At 40.1% G+C, this 22,446-nt stretch overlaps 2 protein-coding genes across 4 annotated transcripts in view; one reads left to right on the top strand and one right to left on the bottom strand.

Moving 5' to 3' along the window:
• Positions 1 to 22,446, top strand: part of LOC121947349 (metabotropic glutamate receptor 7-like) — a 186,410-nt gene that overhangs the window by 6,936 nt on the left and 157,028 nt on the right. The window contains exon 3 of one of the 2 annotated variants that reach the window (XM_088082059.1): positions 52 to 154. The exons of the other annotated variant lie outside the window; for it this stretch is intronic. Coding sequence (XP_087938185.1) covers positions 52 to 154 — 103 coding nt within the window. The remainder of the gene's footprint in view (positions 1 to 51; positions 155 to 22,446) is intronic. 2 annotated transcript variants of the gene reach the window in all.
• Positions 3,385 to 7,200, bottom strand: LOC121946573 (amphoterin-induced protein 3). Of its 2 annotated transcripts, none has more exons than XM_042491195.2 (2): positions 6,744 to 7,200; positions 3,385 to 5,515 (listed from the first exon to the last, which is right to left on the bottom strand). In XM_042491195.2, the coding sequence occupies exon 2, from the start codon at positions 5,465 to 5,467 to the stop codon at positions 4,085 to 4,087; it is 1,383 nt and encodes a 460-aa protein (XP_042347129.1). In that variant the 5' UTR covers positions 5,468 to 5,515; positions 6,744 to 7,200; the 3' UTR covers positions 3,385 to 4,084. The 2 variants fall into 2 exon arrangements, with proteins under 2 accessions (XP_042347129.1, XP_087938187.1); XM_088082061.1 differs by having other exon boundaries at positions 3,385 to 5,411.

The raw sequence follows: 22,446 nt of genomic DNA, 5'->3' as shown, positions 1-22,446 counted from the left end.
AATGTGATAGATCTATACATTTGATTCATGAGTTGGTCATGTGCCCCACAGTATTCGGACTGAGACCAGAATGTTGTTTGACTTGTCGGACATCCAGCTGCTGCATCCTGCTTGGAAACACAGAAAATGGCCTGCGTTCACATCCAGTGCAGAGGTATGATAAACAGCCGGTTGTCTGGCGTGCAGCAGTCCACATTTATTTTAGTCTTTTTTGGGAAGCAACTGGCTTACCTCCTAAAAAAAGATCTACAGTGTGGTATAGCCGCTCGGTGGACTGCTCTGAAATGAGTGCTGTGTGTTTTTCTCAAGCACATATTCCGAGTAAAGTGTCCAATTAGAATGAAATAAGGCTTTTAGTCGGTTTGGTGACATTTGGCCTCAACAGAGCTTGTGTATGTGGGTGTCATACATTTGAAGGATGTATACATATCTGCCACAGCTGGATGCCTCCACTTCTGCCTGATGACTGTTTTGACAGTTCAGTAATAGCCTCCGTTGACAGTCAAGGCAGCCCTCCACTCATGGAAGCAATTCAACTGGTGCTATTCAGAGTAAAACACCCCTTACACAGTAATTAGATTCTTGAATAAGATGATTTTGAATCCCTCGGAGCCCTGCCGAACTCGGGAAAACAATTAATCTGGAAAGGGAAGTGCATGTTTTAATTGAAGCCTGATGGAGTGTTTTGCTTTGGAGAGGGGCATCTTTTAAAGCATCAGCAGGTTGTTCCTGTACATCTGGGTAATTTATTAGTGCGTTTGAGGATAATTTGCAGATAGACTGAGCGATATAGTCTGGCACCTTTCTGTGCAGCCTGAAAATTCTAATGTGGCATTTTAAAGGAGCTATATGTGACATTCAGAGTGCACCTCTTTAGCCTTTTTTACACAGATATCTCACTGTAGGGTAGCTGCAAATTCCCTTCTTGTATGCCACCTTTGCTTTTTTTTTACACAGAAAGTGTGCCGGGTGTGGTGTAACACACCAGCAACAACAGAACGCCGTTACTCCATTATGTCTTTACATAGCAGATTGTTGTTTGCTGCTATATTTTGCTGTGGATCTTTCATACAGCTCCTTTAACCTTTTGAAACCTTGGCATATTGGCTTGATTTCTTTTAAAACATGGGAAGCAAGAAAACCTTACCCAGAAATTACCCCCCCCAAAAAAACCAAAACACGAAAAATACAAAACAAATGGGAAAGCAAAAAAAAAAGGAAATGAGCTGAATTCCCTGAAAAAATTAAAAATATCTCTATAAAAATAAATTTAAATATATACTTATGCTAATTTTAAATATAGAAATTTAAAAAACAATAATACTTTCTGAAAGCTACAATTTTCGGTCAGAGTTGCTCATTGCATTTTCCCCCATGTTTTTGAAAGAAAACTGCACCAATTTGCTCTGGGCTCAAAGGTTTAAATACTTGTGAAAGGCATCTGAAAGCAACACAAGAAAAGTGATGTCACCCAGGTTTCAGAGGGTTAAAGAACAATTTCAGAACATTTCTGGAAACTATATATGTCTGTTTACCACCTCCTCATGTTCCAAGTGAGCAGGAATATGTGTAACTGTTTTCATAAAGCAAAAAGCATTCAAATTATAATGTGCTTTTTATACTTATTTATAGTTATTTTCCTAAATACACTGCTGAAGCCTCCCATTATCACTTAAGTACGTGGTGTCACAAGGTTAAAATGAAATGCTGGATACCAAATGGCATCAGGATACCAACTTCAGTCATTCCAACTCTGACATGCTGCCTACACTGAGGTTGAGTCCCTAAATCAGCAGCGTGGTTACATAACCAGGGTCACCTGTGGACCCTCCGTGAAATAGAAAGCCCTTGAATAGAAATACTCACATCATGTCCTTTATGTTTTACCCGTCTGCTAATCATATCAGAAACAATAAATCCCAACCCAGCTGCGTGTGTGCTGTGTCAGAGAGCAGCACCAGATTAGAGGGATTTAAAAACACTGAAATTGACAAAGCACCTGTTTTTTATCCTCGTGGTAATATCCTAAAACCTCACCCTAAGGCATCACGACCATGTAATGTCTCTAATATACTGTCTCTGAAAAACAACGGGTCATGTTTCTGATGTTACATCACACACGTAGCCTTACATAATCGTTGTTCAGGAATGTGAACATTGCTTACCGCTGTGAAAACTTTGCTAAATATAACAAGTCAGTAGCAGTGTGATTAAACAGAGTGGTGCATCACAATACAGTGCTCTCCAACAGATTTTTGCTTAATCCCCCAGAGTTTAATAGTGATGAAACTGAGCGCTGTCAAAGAGCTCGTCTGTCCCAGTTTCATGCACGGCTGCCCATTTGATTTTAGATTTCCCCCTTTTTTGTGTGCGCATTTACATTCAAGCTGCACAACAATATTATTCTCCTCGGGCTTGAAAGGAGTCAAGTTTTAATTAAGGATTTAGAAATAATCAAAGGCTCCTCCTTTAACGACATGCTCTGCTTTGTGAGATACACGGTTACTGACATCTTCTCTTTGACATTATATGAAGGATTACATCTAATCCTATTCAATCTCGATGCAATCCTTAGTCCCACCCAGTGTTTGAATTAAGATTAAACCACAATCTCAAACATTATGGATGCATGGATTTAAAGAAATTGATTTGTTTCTTTTGAGGTTTCTCTCATCAGGTTTTAAATATCCCTTCATCCCCGACCACCCATATGCTCTCTTTGGTCTTTCATGTCATCGACTTAATGTTCTCATCCCACACACTTATGTTCTTCCATGGCAGCGCATGCAAGTCCTTCTTCAGCATCTCTCATCTCTGGTATTGCAGTGCGTAATTCTGTCATCTGAAACATGTTACACTGAATTAGAAAAAAAAACAAACAAAAGCCGTAAAAAAAGTAATGCCCTCTTCGGGTTTTTCGTCAGAGCTGCTTGAAGTATTTGTCACTTCAGCTCAAATTTTGTGGTTATGTTTGTTCCGCAGTGTTCAAAGTGCTCTGCTGTGTTTGATCAAAGAGATGCTGTCTTTGAAGAGCAGTCCAATTGCTGTTTGTTTTCGGTGTGTTGACACTCCTGATTTCTGTACTTCACTATTTGCCAGATAAGCAGAGAGAGAGCAGATAGAGTGTCATTGTTTTTGGCTGCCGGATTAATGCAACAGGTTCATATGCGATATGTTTATGTATGATGGATCACTGCAGGATGCACCTCTGTTTTCTGCTAGATAAGATTTTTAAATGTTTTCTGAAAGCTACAGCTTCTGCACAGCAGCATTTATTGCTTTTCTTGCCGTATCTTAATTCCTCTTTTTTTATAATGGATTTGCTAAAATTGCCTTCGAAACCAAAACTATATCAACAGAGGAGGCAGGAGGAGGAGGCTGATCTAAAGGGAACAAATCCTTTATTAGGGACACAGGCAACAGAAGTCTTCAGGAGTTGGATAGAGTTTCAGGTGCTTCGTGTTTAAGCTACATATTATAAGAAATATGGGCTGTATATTATAAGTTATCTTTAGCCGATGCAGTGCAAGTGCCTATCTCTACCACACTAATTATAGGGCACCTCAACTCAACCAAGATACACACAGGCTGAATTTACTTCCTGCAGTCCGTCACAGTCATGAACTTGCAGCGTTTTTCCGGGACTTTTAATCCTCGTTAAACGCTTTCTGAGAAAAGTGAGCTAGATTCACTCTCTGATCCTGCGGGAAATATTCCCCCCTAGTGCCTTACCTGAGTACACAGAGAAGTTATTAGCTGATTTTTAGGGCCGGTAATGGCTCTGCTGTGATTTAGCAATGTCAGTACACTGAGGGTAATAAACCACAGTTGAAACTTTAATTTCGACTACCAGGCTGGATGACAGAGAAGAGCAGAATTGGAAAAGGAGATATTGCTTTTTTTTTTTTTTTTGCTCAGGTCTTTTAACTGCGGCTGGCAGTCAGGAAAGAGACATGATGTTCTTTTTTTCTTTTACACCGTTAACACATTTGTCATTGCATCGAAGTACTAATTCCTGAGTAAGGAGTTTTGCTTTGTCCAGAGACCCACTTCAAAAAAGGAGAAGAAAAAACCTTGTTGAGCATCAACTTTCAGGTGTCCACTCTGTTCCCTCTTCACTCAACATCGGCTCCATGAATGCTACGTGCCTGTTAGCTTGGATTTTTTGCTGGTCTCTTGTGTAAGGGGAGAAAACAGAGGATTGGGTGCTCGTGTCATAGGTCGCGATCGGGATAGCTGTAGCTTTGGGCTGTTTACAGCAGCTGCAGCGACACGGAGTCAGGTAGAGGTATATGAGGATGCAGATCATGGTCACCACGCAGCCCAGCAACGTTGTGTAGCCGGTGTTGAATGGCTCCGCTGAAGGCAGCAGCACCGTCACATTCACCTCCCGGGTTGCATTCATTGCCTGTTTAATATCCACCGCTGTGCACACGTACAAGCCTGAGTCATTGACCTTGGCTGCTTGGATCTCTAAGGTACCATTAGGAAACAGGCTAATTAGCGTGTCATTTATGCCAGGGTGGGTGATGTACCCCTTGCTGGGGGAGAGCCATGTAAATGAGAGGTCTGTACTTCGTAGGGGTGTTTGGCAGTCCAAATGCACTCTCTCTCCCTCTAAAATCACCACGTTGGAGAGGAGCACGGTCACTGGCATGGAGACGGCTTTTTCCAAAGTGCAGTTTTGGAAAAAGCGGGAGTGTCGCAGGAACCGGATGGACGCTCGCGGGTTCCCATAGACACTACAAGTGTGCTCATCCGTAAAGTCCCTCAGTGAGTCATAATCCCTCATATTCCAGTGCCAGAACACGCTGTACATGGAGCAGTCGCAGATCAGAGAGTTGTTGTGCAGGTACAGCCCCCGCTGCACTAACCCGGGCAAAGCTTTCACATCCTCCCATGGCAGACGACTCATACGGTTGGAAGAGAGGTCCAGCATAGTCAGGAAGGGGTGACTGTGGTCTTGGATGGAGAAAAAGGGGAAGTGTGTTATCTGGTTGAGGCTGAAGTAGGCCTTTTTCAAGCTGCTCAGGCCGCTCAATGTGCCGGCCTCCACCTGTGTGATCTTATTATTGAAGAGAAGGAGCTCCTCCAGCCTCCACAGCCCCTGGAAGTAGTGTTGCTCCACCACATGCAGCTTGTTGGAGGACAGGTCAAGGTGTCTGAGGCTGGAGGCGTTGTTAAATACCCCGTGGCCAAGGGAGCTGATCTGATTGTGGGTCAGCCGGAGGTTCTCCAGCCTGGGCATCTTTCTGAAGCTGCTTGGACCCAGCCAGGACAGATGGTTGTGGCTGAGGTCAAGGGTGACAGAGAAGGATGGCAGGGACAGAGGTAGCTTGGCCAGACCACTGGAGCCACAGCTCACTGTGTCAGATACACAGAGGCACATGGAGGGACAGGTTTCCTCAGAGCTGCCGAGGAGACAGAGCAGCAGCAGGAGAAGGCGTGGATTCAGTACAGAGGTCATGTTTCTGCAGGTCAGCTCTTTAAAGTACTCTAATCCCTCTGGTGTCCCCTGGTCAGGTAAGAATCAAATGAGAAACAGCACGATATATTAAACAGCTATTCTTTTCAATCCACCTGCTGCTTTGAGCTGTTCTATAGATGTACAATATGACAGCAAGGTTAATGCCAAACAGGAATCCTCTGTATGTATGGCAGAAGATGGAAAATAGTTCAAATTTCACACCTACCCCTTTTAAATCACAAATATTCACCGCAGACCATTTAGAGATATTTCAGAAATAGTATATGTCATTATTATTTATTTTGTTGGTGCAATAATAATTGAAAGGCTGCAACAACTGATAATTTTCATTATGAATTAATTCTTTTTCTGGATAATGGATAAATCATTTGGTTTCTTAAAGAACAGATTGAAAATGCTCCTCAAAATTTCCCAGGGTCCTATTTTATCTCACAGTCCAGTAACTAAAGATATTTAGCTCACTATGACAGAAGATGACAAAAAAACTATTTATATGTGAGAAGCCTGAACCAGAGAATTTGGGCATTTTCCTCTTTAAAGGTTTAGTGTGTAGGATTTAGTGGCCTCTAGCGTTAAGGTGACAGAAATTAAACTTCTCCCGTGTGCCAAGTGTGTAGGAGGACTATGATGGCTGAAAACGCGTAACGTTATATTACCTTACAGTGTACTTATTTTAAGCTAAACCATGATGTTTTTCTCCAAACCTAACCACATGCTTCTGATGCCGAAACTTAAGGAAATAAACCTAAAAATTCTTTATCTATGCTCCATCTACGCTCTAAGTTTATTTTGAAAAAGACTTTATGCATTCAACATTTAGCATAACCTGTAAAAAAAAAACAAAAAAAAACCCAGGTATATTTTAAAGAGACGATGCATGTAGCAAGTGTAAATTGACATGCTATCCCTAAACATCCAAAACTGATGCAGAAGGGGTGCCTAGTGTGTAATATTTTGATGTGATAGACCACTGACGATATTTGAAGATTTGGACTGTGCAAATATAAACAGCTCATTCTAAGGTAACAAAGATGCAACAATTTATATTTTAAGGTGATTACAAACTAATGACTACTATATACCATTTCTGGCAATTGATGCCCCTGAATTCTACATGTTGGACCTTTAAAAATAATTCAAAATAATTAATTTGATATCAAAATATTTCCTAATCAATTTCCTGTCGATGTTGAAAACAGTATGTTGAAAACTTTTAAACAAATTTTGTTTAAAAGTCATTTGCACGGATACTTACACTTAAAAAAGACGTTTCTTCTCAGTTTTTATCAGGTTACTTGAAGTTGAACATTTTCAGAGAGCAATTCAAACAGATTTCCCGCCACTGACTGTGTGACTGTAAGTCTGTATGAAATTGGAGGCAGAAAGGGGAAAAGTTCATACCACTTCCAGACAAGTGAGCAATTTGGCTCACTTACTTAATCCCATTCTCCCTTCTAAAAAAATTCCAAAAACACTTCAAACTACAAATCCAAAGTAAACTGCTTAACGGCAACATGAGGCTCCAACTTTCCTGGGCTTTTTCTTCCTCGAAGTTGTATCCCATCAATGAATACCCATAACATTGCTGTCTAATCCTTATCTTCTCCTCAGATCCTCCTCCCAAGGCGCTCGAGGAACAAAGCTTTCGCCTTTCTCCTCAGCCAAGTTTAAGGTCCCCCTACCGGCTTTCTCCTCGTCCCAAATGAGACTGCCGCTCAACAAACATCCTGCAGTGCTTTGCAGTGTATAACAAACAGCACAGAGCTCACTTAATCTCCCACAATCCCCTCCTCCTCCTCTGTGTCATTTAAGAGACCAGCCTGGTGTCTCCCTCTCTCATCATTAAGTAATGATGCTGGTGGCTGCCCTTCTCTCTCTCTTATCTTTTGCTTCTTCCTCTCTCAACAGTATCAGTTTTCTCACAATATTCTATTAATATTCTATTCCATTAAACTTTTAGTGTGTCACTTAATAACAGATTAGTAGAACCTGGGAGATTTCCTCATGAATATTACATGCGTTATCCGGTAACCTTTCACCAATAATCCCAGAGGACTGAAACTTAGCTACTGTATTTTATTATTTGTGTGTGTGTGTGTGTGTGTGTGTGTGTGTGTGTATGTGTGTGTGTGTGTGTGTGTGTCATTTTACTTATCGTTGTAAATACACCTGTTCTTTCTTGAATTTGGTAAATCCCGTCCGTCCCTCTTCATCTGTCGTCCTCTGTTGAAAGCTTTGCTGACTGTGAAGGTCTCTTCTTACCTGTGCGCCTCCTTACCTTGTCGTTTCTATTTTAGTGGTTTTTGAGTGGATGGATGTTTGCCTACCTCTGTCCAGCACACTCACACAGTCACACACACAATCTCTGTCTCTCTAAGTGCCTTAATCAGTACCCCCCCCTTTTTCTTTCTGAGCCCCCGACATCCCTCCTTCTCCTTGGCTGTGGGTTTGACTGGATATATGCTGTCCATGCTGCTTGGTCATGGTGGGCCTGACAGCTCTGATTTCTGTCACAGTGAATTAGCTTTGCCTCCCAGCAGCCACCTCCTCACTGCTACCCCCAACCCTCCTCCACCCCCCCACTTCCTATAAGTGCTTGGGGCTTTGACTGACTCCCACTCATTCACTCACTCTACGGCACACCGAGGCACAGAGCCGATTCCCCGTAGATTCAGGCTCGCCGGATGGGGTTCGCTCCTCAAAAGGTGGGCTGATGGTAGCAGATGTGGAGACCACGGAAAGATGGAAACTGAAAAGCAGGCATGTGAGGTGGCAGTCTCAGATCAGTTTAGAATATTCCTCCTCAGCGTTTAAGAATAGGATTAAGGCTAAGAAAACACATTTGGATGTGTTGAAATGAACAAGCCATCAACCATCTTTGGCTTTGTGGCATTACGCACAATCTTGTCCCAAGGCTAGTCATCGGCTTGGCTGGAACATGTAAGAAATATATACGCCCACACATGTACATTTGAGATATGTTAGAAAAGGATTCTAAACAGGCCCTCCTTGTAGGTGTTATGTTTATGTGGGTTTATATCATGGCTCAAATGGCCCTGAAGTAATGCGTCTCTTCTCCTGCAAATTGAACTTTGTCCTACTGTAAAGAAAACCTTCATCTGAGCTGCTTTTTAAATATACATGTTTCATTGATTTAAGGTATTATGTAACATCCTGTTTGTCCAACGGGCTGCTCCAATCATGTATGTGCTGCTTTTCTAAGTCCCTAATTGTAAATGGATCACATAAGACCTATAAACCAGTGGCTTCATCTGCATAAGCTGGTAATGATTCACGGTTTGCTGCTCTCTGAAACAATATGAGCGTATGAGGCAATTTGAATAAGGTGCATCATCTTGCCAGCATGATGTCAGTGGCTGCATTTGTTTTTAGCTGCAGTATAATTGTGCGGGAAACATGTTGATTTTTCACCAGCAGGCTCTTGTTTTGCTGCTGTTGACATAACAATGACATACTTGAACATTTCAGTGCCTCATTATTTTCGGAATTGACTTTCATTCCATAAGGGATTTGTCATTTTCCCCGGAGATCGATTCAATAAAAACATGAACAGGTAAACAAGATGGAAAGATAGTCGAGTTTCTGTGCAGACTTCAATTCATTTGAGTTTCAGTTATTTTAGCCTTTTACTCCTGATCGCCTCTCATCATACAGTATCAGTGCACGTGGTTGAACCAGAATGACGTCTGCAGGAATGTCAATATTAACACCTTCTTCATCTCTTGCCCCTTTCTCCCACTCTGTGTGGACTGAACATCTTTTCTGTGAGTCTCTATTTGTTTCTGCATGTTCCTGTTGTCAGTCTGGACTGTGTGGCTCTAGCCTGCTGTTCTGCAAAATCCCTAAACTAATCAGTATCTCTGTATCAAGCTGCTTTGCAAATCCCGCCTTCTCCTTTCGCATATATTTGATTAGACTCAGCGTATGCAAAATAGTGCTGTCAAATCAGCCAGGTTCAGAGTGGACCTCAAAGCTTAAACCCTGACCCTGATGCATCCTGCCCCCAGCAGAAAGTGATTTTCTCTTTACCATCTGCTGCAGAGGCGAAGGGGGAAAAAAAGAAACACAAAAACAGCACAGGGAAATGTCTGCTCTTATCTTGCCCTTGAGAAGCAGCGGAGCTCACTAAGAGTCGATAATGCAAAGCTTTATATTCTCAGATGCAAGAGGGATGTTTTTGTTGAACATTAAAGCACTGGAAAGGAGGAATGCAGACCTATATTTAAGACTTTCTTTCTCTGTACTATAAAATAATATGAGGCTCATAAAGAGCAAGGCTTGACATAAGCAAAATCCATATTGGTTGAATACCAATGGCTGCTTTATAACTTCCTGTAATCTGTTTTAAAAGATAAATAGAAACCTAAAGGAAGGGAAATAAACAAGCTCTATGTTAGAAAAAACTATTTGACAAAGTGACAGGGTATGCACTGAAATATCCAACACCACTAACAGCAACTCTGTAAACACTGCAGCTGAAGGGTTTCCGTAGCCTCTGTCTGCCAATTCTGAACCCCTCAACCTGAACATACACACCCCTTGTTCAGTGTTTATTCTGCCTTTCAACAGCTTTTTGTTAGCATGGCTGACAGCCAGACTCTCAAATATGAATGAGTCAGTGCCTGGATAAAGATTCGGAGGATTGAGTTTTATTTCTTTTCTCTCGGCGGGTGAATTTGCAGTCTGGATGAGCCCTCTGTTGAAAAGGAGTTTCAGACAGTGCAGAATTGTTTGCTTGTCACGAGGAGCTGCTTGGATGCTCCATATGCTGTGTATTCATAGTGATTGCAGTGCATTATTTGAGAACGTCTTTCTCCAAACCCCCAAAACCTGGTGAAATGGCGGGTTTGTATGTTGCGTAATGCTCAAAGACAATGTGAGTCTGTCTTCTCCAGTTAGAGCTTTTCTATACTCAGCCCATCTGGCAGATGAGGTTTACTGTAAATGAGAAGAGACAAGCGCACCATCTAGTGGTGTAAGACTCAACTGGAGAGGTGAAGCATCCAATGCACTCTTTCATTCTCCCACTCTCACTACAAGTGCAACGCGAAGTAATAATGGAATACAAGTACATTTTAAGAATTTCTATTTATAGAGCTATTAATGAATAATAAATAGGGCTGTGCCAAAAGTCTGTTTTTCATTCGAAGCTTCTATTGAGGTTTGTGAGTAAAGCTTTATATGTCTGTCATCATATTTTATGATGTCATCATCATCCCTAAAAAAGTCCTTGAATAAAAACCTCAATTTGAATAAAGCGATTCATCGGATTTAATTAGTCTTTTTTTTTATTTAATCAGCTTTCTTTAATGAATAATTGAAATGTATGCTGCTGTTAGATTGCTGCTAAAAGCCCTGTTAATAATGGTGTGTTACTCTGTTTTGTGTGTGGTAAGTAGGACAGCAATCAGTTTTGTGACTGCAGTGAATATTTTTTGAAAGGCAAAATTTATGAAGTTGATCTATATAAAGATGGACAGTATGTCTCTGCTCCCTCCTGCTGTTCAAAAATGAAGTCGAAATATCCCAGATACAGCTGCCACCATCTTGCCTTGGTGAGGTCATTTGGAGCAAGTGTCTGCACACTGGTGATCTCTGGGTTGCCAAGTTTCCACCTTTACACCTGTCCAAACAATTGCACAGCAGCACCAGTGATCAATTGATGCACACAGCTGCCAGTGTTGACGTCAAACCCCTTTTTTATACCATCAAGTCACTAATATGGGGGGTGCTTATGACCTATACTGCAGCCAGCCACTAGGGAGCGATAGAAATGTTTTGGCCCCACTTTTACGGGAGCTGACATGTTGTCCATCTTTATTATGCAGTCTGGATTCATCACCAACAAATATGGATTGTAACAGCATTTTTCCTTACATTAAAAAACTTGTTGTCAATTTTAGAAATAATTCCATCAGTCTTTTTTGAATACATTTTGACTTTTGGTCTCTACAACCTCCTGGAGTTATTGGAAATTTTTGGGTTGGAAACAATCATACACAGCCACCACTGCAATCTAATTCTACAAATAGTATAATACTAGTAATATTAGTGTTGCTGACTCTTTATCTGCAGCTGTGCAGAAACAGTGGGTTTAAAAAGAATGAACAGACATGCAAAAATAAAGCACAGCATTCACTTAAAATTTGAATGCCAGTATTGAACTATTCAGTACAAGTACAGTAAATACTACTTGAAAATTTGCACAATCAGAACTGAAGGCTATTCTCAGAATTTAGTAGCTCAATATTTTGGGAAAATAACTTACTGGCTTTGTTGCCCATAGTTAGATGAAAAGACCCATAGCAGTCTCAAATGGAGAAATATGAAGCGACAGCGAGCAGCAATTAGCTCAATTTAGCATAAGAAAAGGAGCATGGGGACACAGCTAGCCTAGCTCTGCCCACAGAAGTGTAAAAATGACAAGTTGTGTTTTTTCTGAGGAGTTGAGTGCTTAAGCACCTTAAGAAAGGATTTCTTGTCTGTGAGCACATTTTGTTTGTACGGATTAAACAAACATGGTATATCATGTTGCTTAGTGAGCTATAGAAGTGTTAGCAAGTGTTTCTGTCTGATGCTAGATGTTTATCCCTGTTTCCAGTCTTTATGCTAAGCTAAGCTAACCGGCTTCATATGGAACAGATGAGAGAGTCGTGTCGATCTGCTTATCTAGCTTTCAGCAAGGAGGTGAATAGTTTTTTTAGTAGAGAAGTTTTTTTTTTCCCAAAATGTCATACAATTCCTGTAAGATTCATTGCTTCATTATTTCATTGATTGCATTTATGATAACATTTACAATTTTGATATTTTCCAGTTTCAGATCCCCATGATTTACACTGTGTAAGTTTGGCAGAAACCAGAACTGATTATTAATTTGTAAAAAAGATCTCTGACTGCTTACGTGTGCAGATGTTAAGCTGCTATATTTACACTACCCATGAGCACAGGAATTAAGCATAACTCTTGATTATAATGCAAACCCACGTCTTCACGCGTGTCAATACACAGACAACGGCGTGCGGGAAGGAGGGCTCAGGGTATGAACAGCCCCACGTCTCCTCAGCCTCTATCATCTGCGCTGATTGTTAACGGATTTCAATTAGGACTCACAGGAGTTAATATGATTGCTTGCTGTTTACCCTTTCTAGCTTCCTACCATGGAAGCCAATTATGCATGAGTAGCAGTAGATGAGAACTGGACACTGCTAATGGCTCTGCGTCTCCCTTTGTGTTCACATTACCGAAGGATATGGGTTGTGAAATGAGATCACTACTGACTACTGTGCTATCAGTGATTGTGCTATAAAACATTATGGGCCAGAACATAGTAAATTGTGTGACGTGACTGTGGGGTGGCAGGCTGTCTGCTCTTCCCCTGCTCTTTTATCTGTTATCCTCTCATCTGCTTCCTCTTCTTTTCCCCCATTTTTGTCATCTCTTGTTTCTCTTCCCTGCTCTCATATCTCCTCTCCTCTCACTAAAGCTCTCTCTCGCTGCCTTCCTTTGCCTCTTGTCCCTTCTCCTCTCATCCTGTACTCCTCTCCCTTCGTTTATCCTCTCAACTCTTATCTCCCCGCATCACCTTTTTACACCTCTCCTCTCAGCCTTTCATCCCCTGCCCTGCGGTTATCAACAGAGACAGACAGGACATGAGCCAAGCCTCAAGCCTCTTCCCCCTCCAGATCACTTATGGTAGATTGACGGGTCGTAGAAAATCCATTATGTCCTAATCAATAGGGATTAATGTACATAATATAGAGATTTCATATAAATCACAGCCATAAAATTAATCATTATCTTATTACTCAGGGCATCCATTGCCCATATGTCATCGGATAGGCCTGATTGCAGGTGTCCTTGTGCATGGCCATGAATGCAGACAATGGGTTTTACCTCTGCTGTGCTGTTCTGTGAACTGGGTTCCCACGGTCATGGGAAACCTGGAAAAGTCAGGGAATTTCACAATGTCATTTTCAAGTCATGGAATTACTAAAAATTTTTTTGAGTTTTGGAAAAGTCATAGAATTTTTTGTTGTTGACATAATGTAGCTCTAATGTGTGTTGACTCAGGTCAGCATGATATATCATTTCAGCATAGATATTGCAATGTACAGTAGTCACATTGAAGGGCGTGTAGTGTCAAGTGAGGCAGATTAACTCGAACAAATTATTTGCTGCGTGATTTAAATGAAAAACTCGCCCTGTTCTCATTTTACATGACTAATGGTTGGTTTGTTATAGGAAGTTAGACTTCCTATATTGAGCTATGAGTGCTATGTGTGTGTGTATGTGTCTGTGTCTGTGTCTGTGTGTTAGTGCATAAAAAAAAAAACGTAAACAGGCTGGAAAGTGCCTTAGACACAGCAGTGAAGTGCATGCTTTCCCACAATTGAAATTTTATTATGGGTCCTTGAAAAGTCATGGAAAGGTTTTGAAATTTTGTCCATGAAAATGTGTGGGAACCCAGTGTGAAGAATGAGTGAAGCTGAGAGAATACGACACGAGGTAGCTGTGGTTAGTTTTTAATTAGTAACATGTAAAGAGAGGACTGGCAGAGAAAGAAAAAGATTTGAAATAAAACAGCAAACGTTTTATGTGTATCAGGTTTATCTGCACTCCACACTCAAGATAGTGTGATGGATCCTGCAGCCAGCTGTCTCCGCCACCTGAGCCACGTCGCCGTGTTGCCCGCTCCCTGCTCAGACAGACACTGGGGGACATGAGGGTTGATGAGCAGTTAGCAGTTCCATCAAGGATCTCCGGGGCCATCCGTGGAAAATGAAACCATCTCTGAACAGGTAACTCAATTTAACTCGTGGCCGCCTTCTCCGGAGCTACAAGCACAAATACTTTCCCAGCTGATGAGATGAGGTAACAGAGCATGGCCAGAGTCAGTGAGTGCAACAGGAGAGGCCTGCTCCAACCAAATTGCCTGGACATGGTCAGGGGAGGCTTTTCCACCACTTTTATAGATGGAGAAGCGGAGACTGAAGAGTAGAAAGACTCTGGGTTTTCTTTCCTTCCTTTTCAATCAATAAAATAGACTGGCTTTAATCATGGAGCTATTGAGTGCTGAAGCTCGCAAAATAGAGAGTTGGTCTTCTGGAACCATTCCCAACTTGCCCCCCGTGTCAAAGGCATTTGCCTGCACAGGAGGGAAAGTACTGTATTTGGAATGAATTTATAGCAAAGCCGATGAAGGGCCAAAACTTTTGAAATGTATTTTTCAATTCCACTTTGTGCTCCACACACAGAAATGAATGGCTTCTTTTTTAAAAGGATGTGTAAAAAAAAGAAAAAAGAAAAAAGAAAAGGAGCACCGTACGTGTTAACTTTTAGCCTCACTGGTGGAATGAAATACATCAATGTCAAAGTATTCCCTGACAAGTAAAAGTCCTGCATTAAAAATCATACCTAAAAGTGTTGTATGAAACTCTGGAGAAATACTGTTGATTAAGTGTCATTCTCAGGTTTCAGATACCAGTGTTTTGGGTTGGTAGTTTGACTCAGTATTATTAGATTTAGAATTGCAAAAGTTAATGTGCTCTATAACACTTTATGTTAAGATCCTTGTCATAAGGGTTAGTTAACGGGTAATGAGACTCTTCAGTCCTCATAAGATATTAATTAATGTTATGTTTTAATAATACTATATAAGTGTTAATAATGGCATCATAAACACATTTATTGTTTGATTAGAAATATCACTTATAACAAATGCATTTACAATTTACAGACTGTTTAACAACTTTAATTAAAGCCTCTAAAAATATCAATATTCAATACAATTTTTGATACCATAAAAAATAACACGATGGCAAGGTTTTTTTTCACTGGTAGTAGCAGGGAATAGCAGATTGACTGTAGTAAACATTAACAATAAGAGAGAGTAAGGAAGCGCAGCTGATAACAGTGTGTCGATACTGCAGAAAATGAGTCTTAAAACTGTTTCAAATATTCAGAGTTGATATTTATCAAGAAATTATTGTATTTGACATCACTACTAACTTACCTATTATGTCATCGTTAAACCTTTCTGATGCTTTTTTTCTGCTTTATCAGGTGTACTACATACTTTTTGATGCAGGTAGAAGTTAACTATACACTTTATAACAGTTAAGCATGCTTTTTGGAGCTACTGTATCTAAAACAGTCAAATTATAAGCTCATTTTGCAGAAAAATGGTGTCTGTTACTGATTAGATATATACAGTTATATTTATAATTGCTTATTTAACAGCTAGGCAGTTTAATTCAGTGTTCAAACGATGATTAATGGGGTAGAGGGGAGGAAAAGAATTGTATTTTTTTTCTGCACAAATTTATAGTTATATTTGGACTTTTTGCTAATCTTTGTTTTTTTCAGGAAATTTTGGATCTTTTTAACATTTTTTGGGCCTCAAACAATCATTTAAATGATACCATTTGGGAAGTTAAGAATTTGATAATAAATTAGGTTTAAATCTCTCATCAGTGAAACTGTTATCAACTTGTAGACATCTGAAACATGACAAGGGGACCCAACTGTGCACTGCTTTCTTTTTAAGGGCTCACAAGGCCACAAGGTTGAGAACCACTGCTTTAATCTCTAACTATGCAATATATTTTATATGTGCTGATAATGTTTTTATGTCTTCGCGCTGGTGACAGCCAGGGCCAGAAGCATTATGTTTTCAAGTTGTCCGTCCCTTTCTTGTAAATGTGATACCTCTAAAACGCCTTGAGGGAATGTCCTCAAATTTGTCACAAACATCCACTTGGACTCACTAATTTTGTTGATTGATTTTGTTGGACAATAGTCGAGGTCACTGTGACCTCAAAAAACACATTTTTGACTATAGCTCAAGAATTTGTATAGCAAAAAAGACAAAATTTCACACAAATGTCAAATAGGATAAAATGATGAAGTGATTATACTTTATATCTAAAAGGTTAACTTCACTGTGACATCATAATGATGTTTGGCTATTACCCAACACCATAACTCAGGAGCGGAAGAGACATTTGGTCAGATACTGAATTGGTGACACTAATCTTTGGTATCCACCTTGAACTGTGCTGATTATATAGATCTTCTGTGTTGCAGGGTTGAAGATATGTTTGAAGCATTCACTTTTTAGAATTTGTAGCATGTTTGCAGCAACATCTACATTTGAAGCACTGTTTAAATACAGAGTTTGAATACAAAACCTGATCTTTAAAAAAAACTATAACTATCGCTATCAGCTGTAGTAAAAAGTGCAACATTTCTCTCTGAAGTAACCACTCTTTCTGAAATACAGCACACTATATCATATAAAATAGCATAAAATGAAAAAAAAAATTGCTCTTAAGTACCTTCAGCAGCTTTGAATCGAGGAGTAGCATGTTTGGAAAGCATTCCAACTCTAAAATGGATCGCCACATTTTAACAATTAGCTTCGCGGAGAAGGAGGTGTCACTCAAACCATACACTAGAAATTACTCTTATTAGACCGTTTTATAATTGTTCTCCAGCTAAATTAGATAATGATCACATTGACCTTTCCACCATCCTGCTTAGTAGTCTGAGATGGTACATTCAGGAAAGCGAATTTAATGAGTGCAGTTTAATGTGTGGCTCAATAATGCTATCTACTATTCTATTATTAATCACAATAAAAAAAAGTTAGCTCTGTTAATTATTGCAAATGTGTTACAATGAAAATGCCGATGTAGCTTTAAAGCCTCTAGGTAATTCAGAGAAAGTAATGTATTGTTCACAGTGAAGGAAGTCCTAATAAAATGTTAAAGTCAGCTACAACAGCAGATAGATGGTTTGGATGTTCACTGTCTTTCAGTAAAGTCGGTATGACTCCATTAGAACACATTAGATGAAACTTTAATGTACCCTGTGGGCAAATTGGGTCATTACACCTTCATGTTGGAGGGAGGCTCTCAACATATACCATATATTGGCATCCTACATAAAGGAGCAGGGGATGTAATGAGAGAAAAATACTTTCCTTTAATGACGAAGTCCAGGTTCATGTCTCTGTCACATTAGCATCTTTCTTGCTGAAGTGTCCTTGAGCAGGACACTGACTCCCTACCATCTCCAGACATGTTGTTTTTTTTGTAGCTGAACCACAAGATAACAGAATAATAACATATTAACTTTATTTATATTGCACCTTTCAAAACAGTTTACAAAGCGCTTTAACAAACAAAGCAAAGCAGAGGCAATAAACACCTGAGGCAGTGTAACAATAGAAGTCAGACAGTTATGCCAGATAAAGGCCAGACAAGGGTTAAGGTAGAATTAAACAATAGATTAGGGTCAGAAACATGTTAGAAAAATACAATACCAAAGAAAGGCAAAAAACACAGAACATTAATAATAATAATAACAATAATAAGCAGGATTAAGACAGAATAAAAAGTAAGTAATAGCAAGTCTATAAAACTGGTTTTAAGAAGTGTATTTAAAGAAGTCCCTCATTCTGTGAATAGAATAGAATAAACACAACAAGCAGACAGGCACGCACTGATCACCTGCAGTGATTCTCATTGATTATTTACTAATGCAGACACTAATTCTATTTGAAAACAAAATGCAAAGGAAAAATGATGTGGTGCCGCTGGTTCTAAAACTGAGCCAAGCAGCCGTACATCATGCCTCTCGCTGTCAGCCACACGCTGTGAAAGTGAGGCAGAAGATGAAAAAGAGAAGGGGGGATGTGGGGCGGTGGGTACGAAAACAGGATTGAGTGAGACTGATTGTAGCCTGCAGAGGGCAACCATTAAGCTCACCAAATATCATTATCAGATTTTCAATACGGTTGCAGCCATCAGATAGTGAATGCAGTCAGTGTTGCTGCTGCTTCTCCTTCCCGCTCCAGCTGCACCAGGTGCAACATGTTTTTGCAATTCAATCTGGCTACAAGGCCACAAGGAGGCTTTACTTATTGCTTAGATCCCAGAACAAATCATAAGCCCAGCAAATATCAGGGGCTGGGCTGCCTGGGGAGTGGCTGGAGGCTCAGGGGCTTGGATGTGCACTGTTGTGTGAGTGATTACACAATGATTACCACCCGCTGCGTGCTGTTGTGCTGTATGTACGCTGCGGTACAAGGGCACTTGGGGGATTTACAGTGTTCTTCATTATCACAATTTAAATTGCTTTGCTGATAAAGTCTATCCAAAATGAAACCATATTTCAATAGATTATTTCACCCCCCCCCTGCAAAGCCCCAACACTCATCACAGGCCAAAGCTAATGAGAGATAAGAAGCTGGAGATAAGAGAGTTTGGGCTTGCGGGTTTTTCTTTTGCTTTATTGTGCAGAAAGGTTATAAAAGACTATTTAGTCTCCGGCGCACATATCAAGCCGGCACAAATCAACCGAGTGAGCGTTGGTTGGTTTGGATAAAATAAGAGAAGAGGGGTACCAAGGAATAAAAGTGGGAGCCCATCTGTCAGTGCAGTCTGGCTGAAGTTGGCCCTCGCCTCTCTGTTTTGATTATTTCCTTATCTCTCTCTTACTGGCTGGCGGTGAGTAACAGTGACCCGCTGGATTGCTTCCTAGACCATATTTCTTAGTCTGACTCCTGCATTGCAATCCATTCCTAATGTCAGTGGATTTATTCTGAGGCTTAAAATCCCACAAAGCAGCAAAAGAATGACTTCCCAAGAAAGAAAAATGATCAGATCGACTGCCATGTAGAACATACAGCTAACATGGCGCCATGAGAAGGCTAAATGTGTATGGTGTAAATGATGAAAACAGAAAATTTAAACACACACATGACACAACACTGGGACTGGTTTCTAAAATGTAGACTATGACTTAGATCTATCTAATAGTCAGACTTTGGGTATACATCTAAATTCATCCACTCAACAGAGCTGTTAGTTTTTGACTATCTGTAGCAGAATTCATTTGACATGAATTCTTGGTTTCAAACTAAACTAGGATTACTGCTCACAGTTGTATGCCTTTGCAAACCACTTAAGTTGCAGTTACAAGTTACATCTATGTTTGTGAAAATATGGATGCTTTATACACTAATCCTCAACCTGACAGCACCCAGATGATTAGTGTCACTGATTCATTATCTGTCCAAATGTCTCCCCTTCTGTTAGTATGATATGATATAGAATAACGGCCAGAAACATGTTTTTTTTTTTTTTTTTTTTTGCTGAATCCTATTATGTCATAGTGAAATTGACCTTTGACCTTTTGGACATAAAAGGTCATCACTTTATCATTTCATCCTAGTAGAAATCTGTAGTAAATTCTGTCATGAGGTCACGGTGACTGTGACTTTTAACCACCAAAATTTAATCAGATTATCGTTGAGTCCAAGTGGGTGTTTGTGCCAAATGAAGAAATTCACATAAGGTGTTCTTGAGATAATTGCGTTCATTAGAATGAGACAGACACAAGGTCACAGCGACCTTGACTTTGACCTATGACCACTGTAGTCTAATCAGTATATCCTTGACTCAAAGTGAGTCAAGTCAAATTCGTGCCAAATTTGAAAAAAAAAAAAAGTCCATCTGTACCATTCTTGAGATATTACGTATGGAAGAATGGTACAAATGGACATACAGACAACCCAAAAACATTATGCCTCCTGTCTTGGCTATGACCAGTGCAAAAGCATAAAAATATGGCTGATTGAATAACCGCGTCATACCGCTTAGCTCCCTAAAAATGTTGGCCTTCTAGAAAAATTCATCAGTTACAAAAGGCATTTAATTGGGAAAAGTCAGCAGAGAGTCTAACAATACAGAAAATAGAAAGCGTAATATATCATCACAGTTTATTCCTGTTGCAGCGCTGAGCTGCTGCGGCTTCTTAATGTGGCGGGGCTCAGTACTTTTGCAAATTCATCAGTCAGACTGGTAGTTGCCTTCGTTAAACCTCTGAAGATGCCTTCACTACTGTATATTTTCAACAAATTACATTTTCCCTTTTTATGACTTGCCGAACTACACATTATGAGCCATGCTTTTCTCTATTTTGTCATTTGGTGCCACTGGTCAGCAGGTGTCACTGTCGTTACCATGGAAACACTGGTAAGCAGATGTCTCTGAATGTTTCTATGGAAACACGGCTCTAGTTAACCTGAGGGTATGTTGGCTAACATTTAGGCTTAACATTATTTTTTTGAAACAGTTTAACTTTCATCAGGCTCATCTAAGAGCAAAATGAAGACTCACAACACAGATCAGTTTAAATGTATTTTTGAACTGGATACAGAACTCTAGGAAAACATCATAGTCATGCAGGGGCCCCAGGAAGGCCGCCCTTACTTCCAGTTTTTCATGGTTTCCACTTGCTGTTTTTAGCAAAGAATTTCCCTCCAGCCACATAGTCCCAATTATCCAAAAATCCCTACCATTATTACTACCATTATAAAAGAGAGGTCTGTCAAACTGTTGACAGGATACCCCAAACTGCAAATAAGGTTGATCATGAGTCTATTTATTATGGATTTTTTAGATCCTTGCAGATGTTATTATACCTTTCCTCAAGCCAAGTCAAGCAATATTTAAAGTCAGTGTCATCATCACAATGTAAAGTCTATATACCTGGTGGGAACCTGATGGTGGGCCACATACCATGGAAATAAACATGGAGGCTAGAGACTTTGGCGTATGTGCCAGGTGAGCAATTCTCATTAGACTGAAAAGGCACCACCTTTGGGTCGAGTATCTAGTTCTCATAATACACCTTTAAATCACACACATACAGATGAAACATTGAGAAAACAAAATAAAAAGCAGTGCCAAACAGAAAAAGACAGCAGAAACAAATCTAATGTAAAATAAATGAATTATTCTCTACCCTGTTTTGCTCTGGCTGGTTAGTGTAAAACTTCTGCTGCGCCTGGTGGGCATGTTGCCACAGAAACCCGACACCACAATTCTGGCATCCTAAGAAACACAGAGAGCTTCCCCTGATGGTGATAGACTTAATCAGCATTGTCTGAACGCATTTGGCAAGGGCTTAAATGTAACAGATGTTCATTTGTACAGTCGTATCTAAAACTTTAAACAATCAAGCTTTAAACAATCAATCCGTTATTAGAGCAAATTAATTTCTTGTTGTTCGACTTAATAGTTCAGCTGTACGATCAATCATAACAAAACAATAACAAAATTACAACAGATATATATCCGGTTCCTAATTATGATTGTTTGAGCCGTGTTGGAGACCATTGTAAAATACTATGTATGCACAAAGCTGTGACCACACATCAACAGTAATATTGCGCCAGGTAGCCGTTGTTTCAATCAGATTTTGTTGTGAATTTTGACATACTGGGCAGGCTAATACTGGGTTAATACTGGACGTGGAAGCGCCCAGATATGTTAATTGTTGCAGAGTTGCCTGTCAGCTGTTGCCTGGCCGTTCACACAAGGAGCAAATTTCTCCATGCCAGTAAGCAGCGATTTTTCTTCTTCTCTGCTTTCTTATCACACAGAGAGCTCTGTCCCTGCTTGCCTCTGTGTCTCTGGCTGTGTGTGTGTGTGTCTGTCTGTCAGTGTGTTTGCTCAACTCCCTCTCTGTAGACTTAACTGACAAGCTTTGTGGAAGCACTGGATGCATATTTTATTATTAATCATGACGAAATCATCATATCTAATACAGAATTTACATCATTCATAATAGAGTATTTAGTGTGATTTCCTCCCATATTCATTTGTGGCTCATGGAAAAAATATACTAAACGCCAAAATTATCTAGCTATGCTGCGGAGCTAGGGGCTTAGGTGTGTCCAGTGTGAACGGTCTGACTGCTCAACAGTTTCACTGAAAGCAAGCAGCCAGCGCTCTGTTAATGAAATTAACAAGAGACAAAGTGCAGCATGCCAAAAACACCCCGTCAGCTGTTCTAAAATCCCTGTAAACCATGGCCTCTTGTGGCTTATTGCTTAAATAAAACTTTAAAACTTGATTTGTATTTTT

Source organism: Plectropomus leopardus, chromosome 9 (assembly GCF_026936395.1).
Source record: "Plectropomus leopardus strain MGB_pleo_1.0 chromosome 9, ASM2693639v1, whole genome shotgun sequence".
Lineage (NCBI taxonomy): Eukaryota > Metazoa > Chordata > Actinopteri > Perciformes > Serranidae > Plectropomus > Plectropomus leopardus.
The sequence above is the reverse complement of the archived record's forward strand: the minus strand, read 5'-3'. Positions and strand labels throughout refer to the sequence as shown.

Coding starts and splice junctions, on each gene's coding strand:
- LOC121946573 (XM_042491195.2), bottom strand. CDS start 5,467: ATGACCTCTGTACTGAATCCACGCCTTCTCCTGCTGCTGCTCTGTCTC.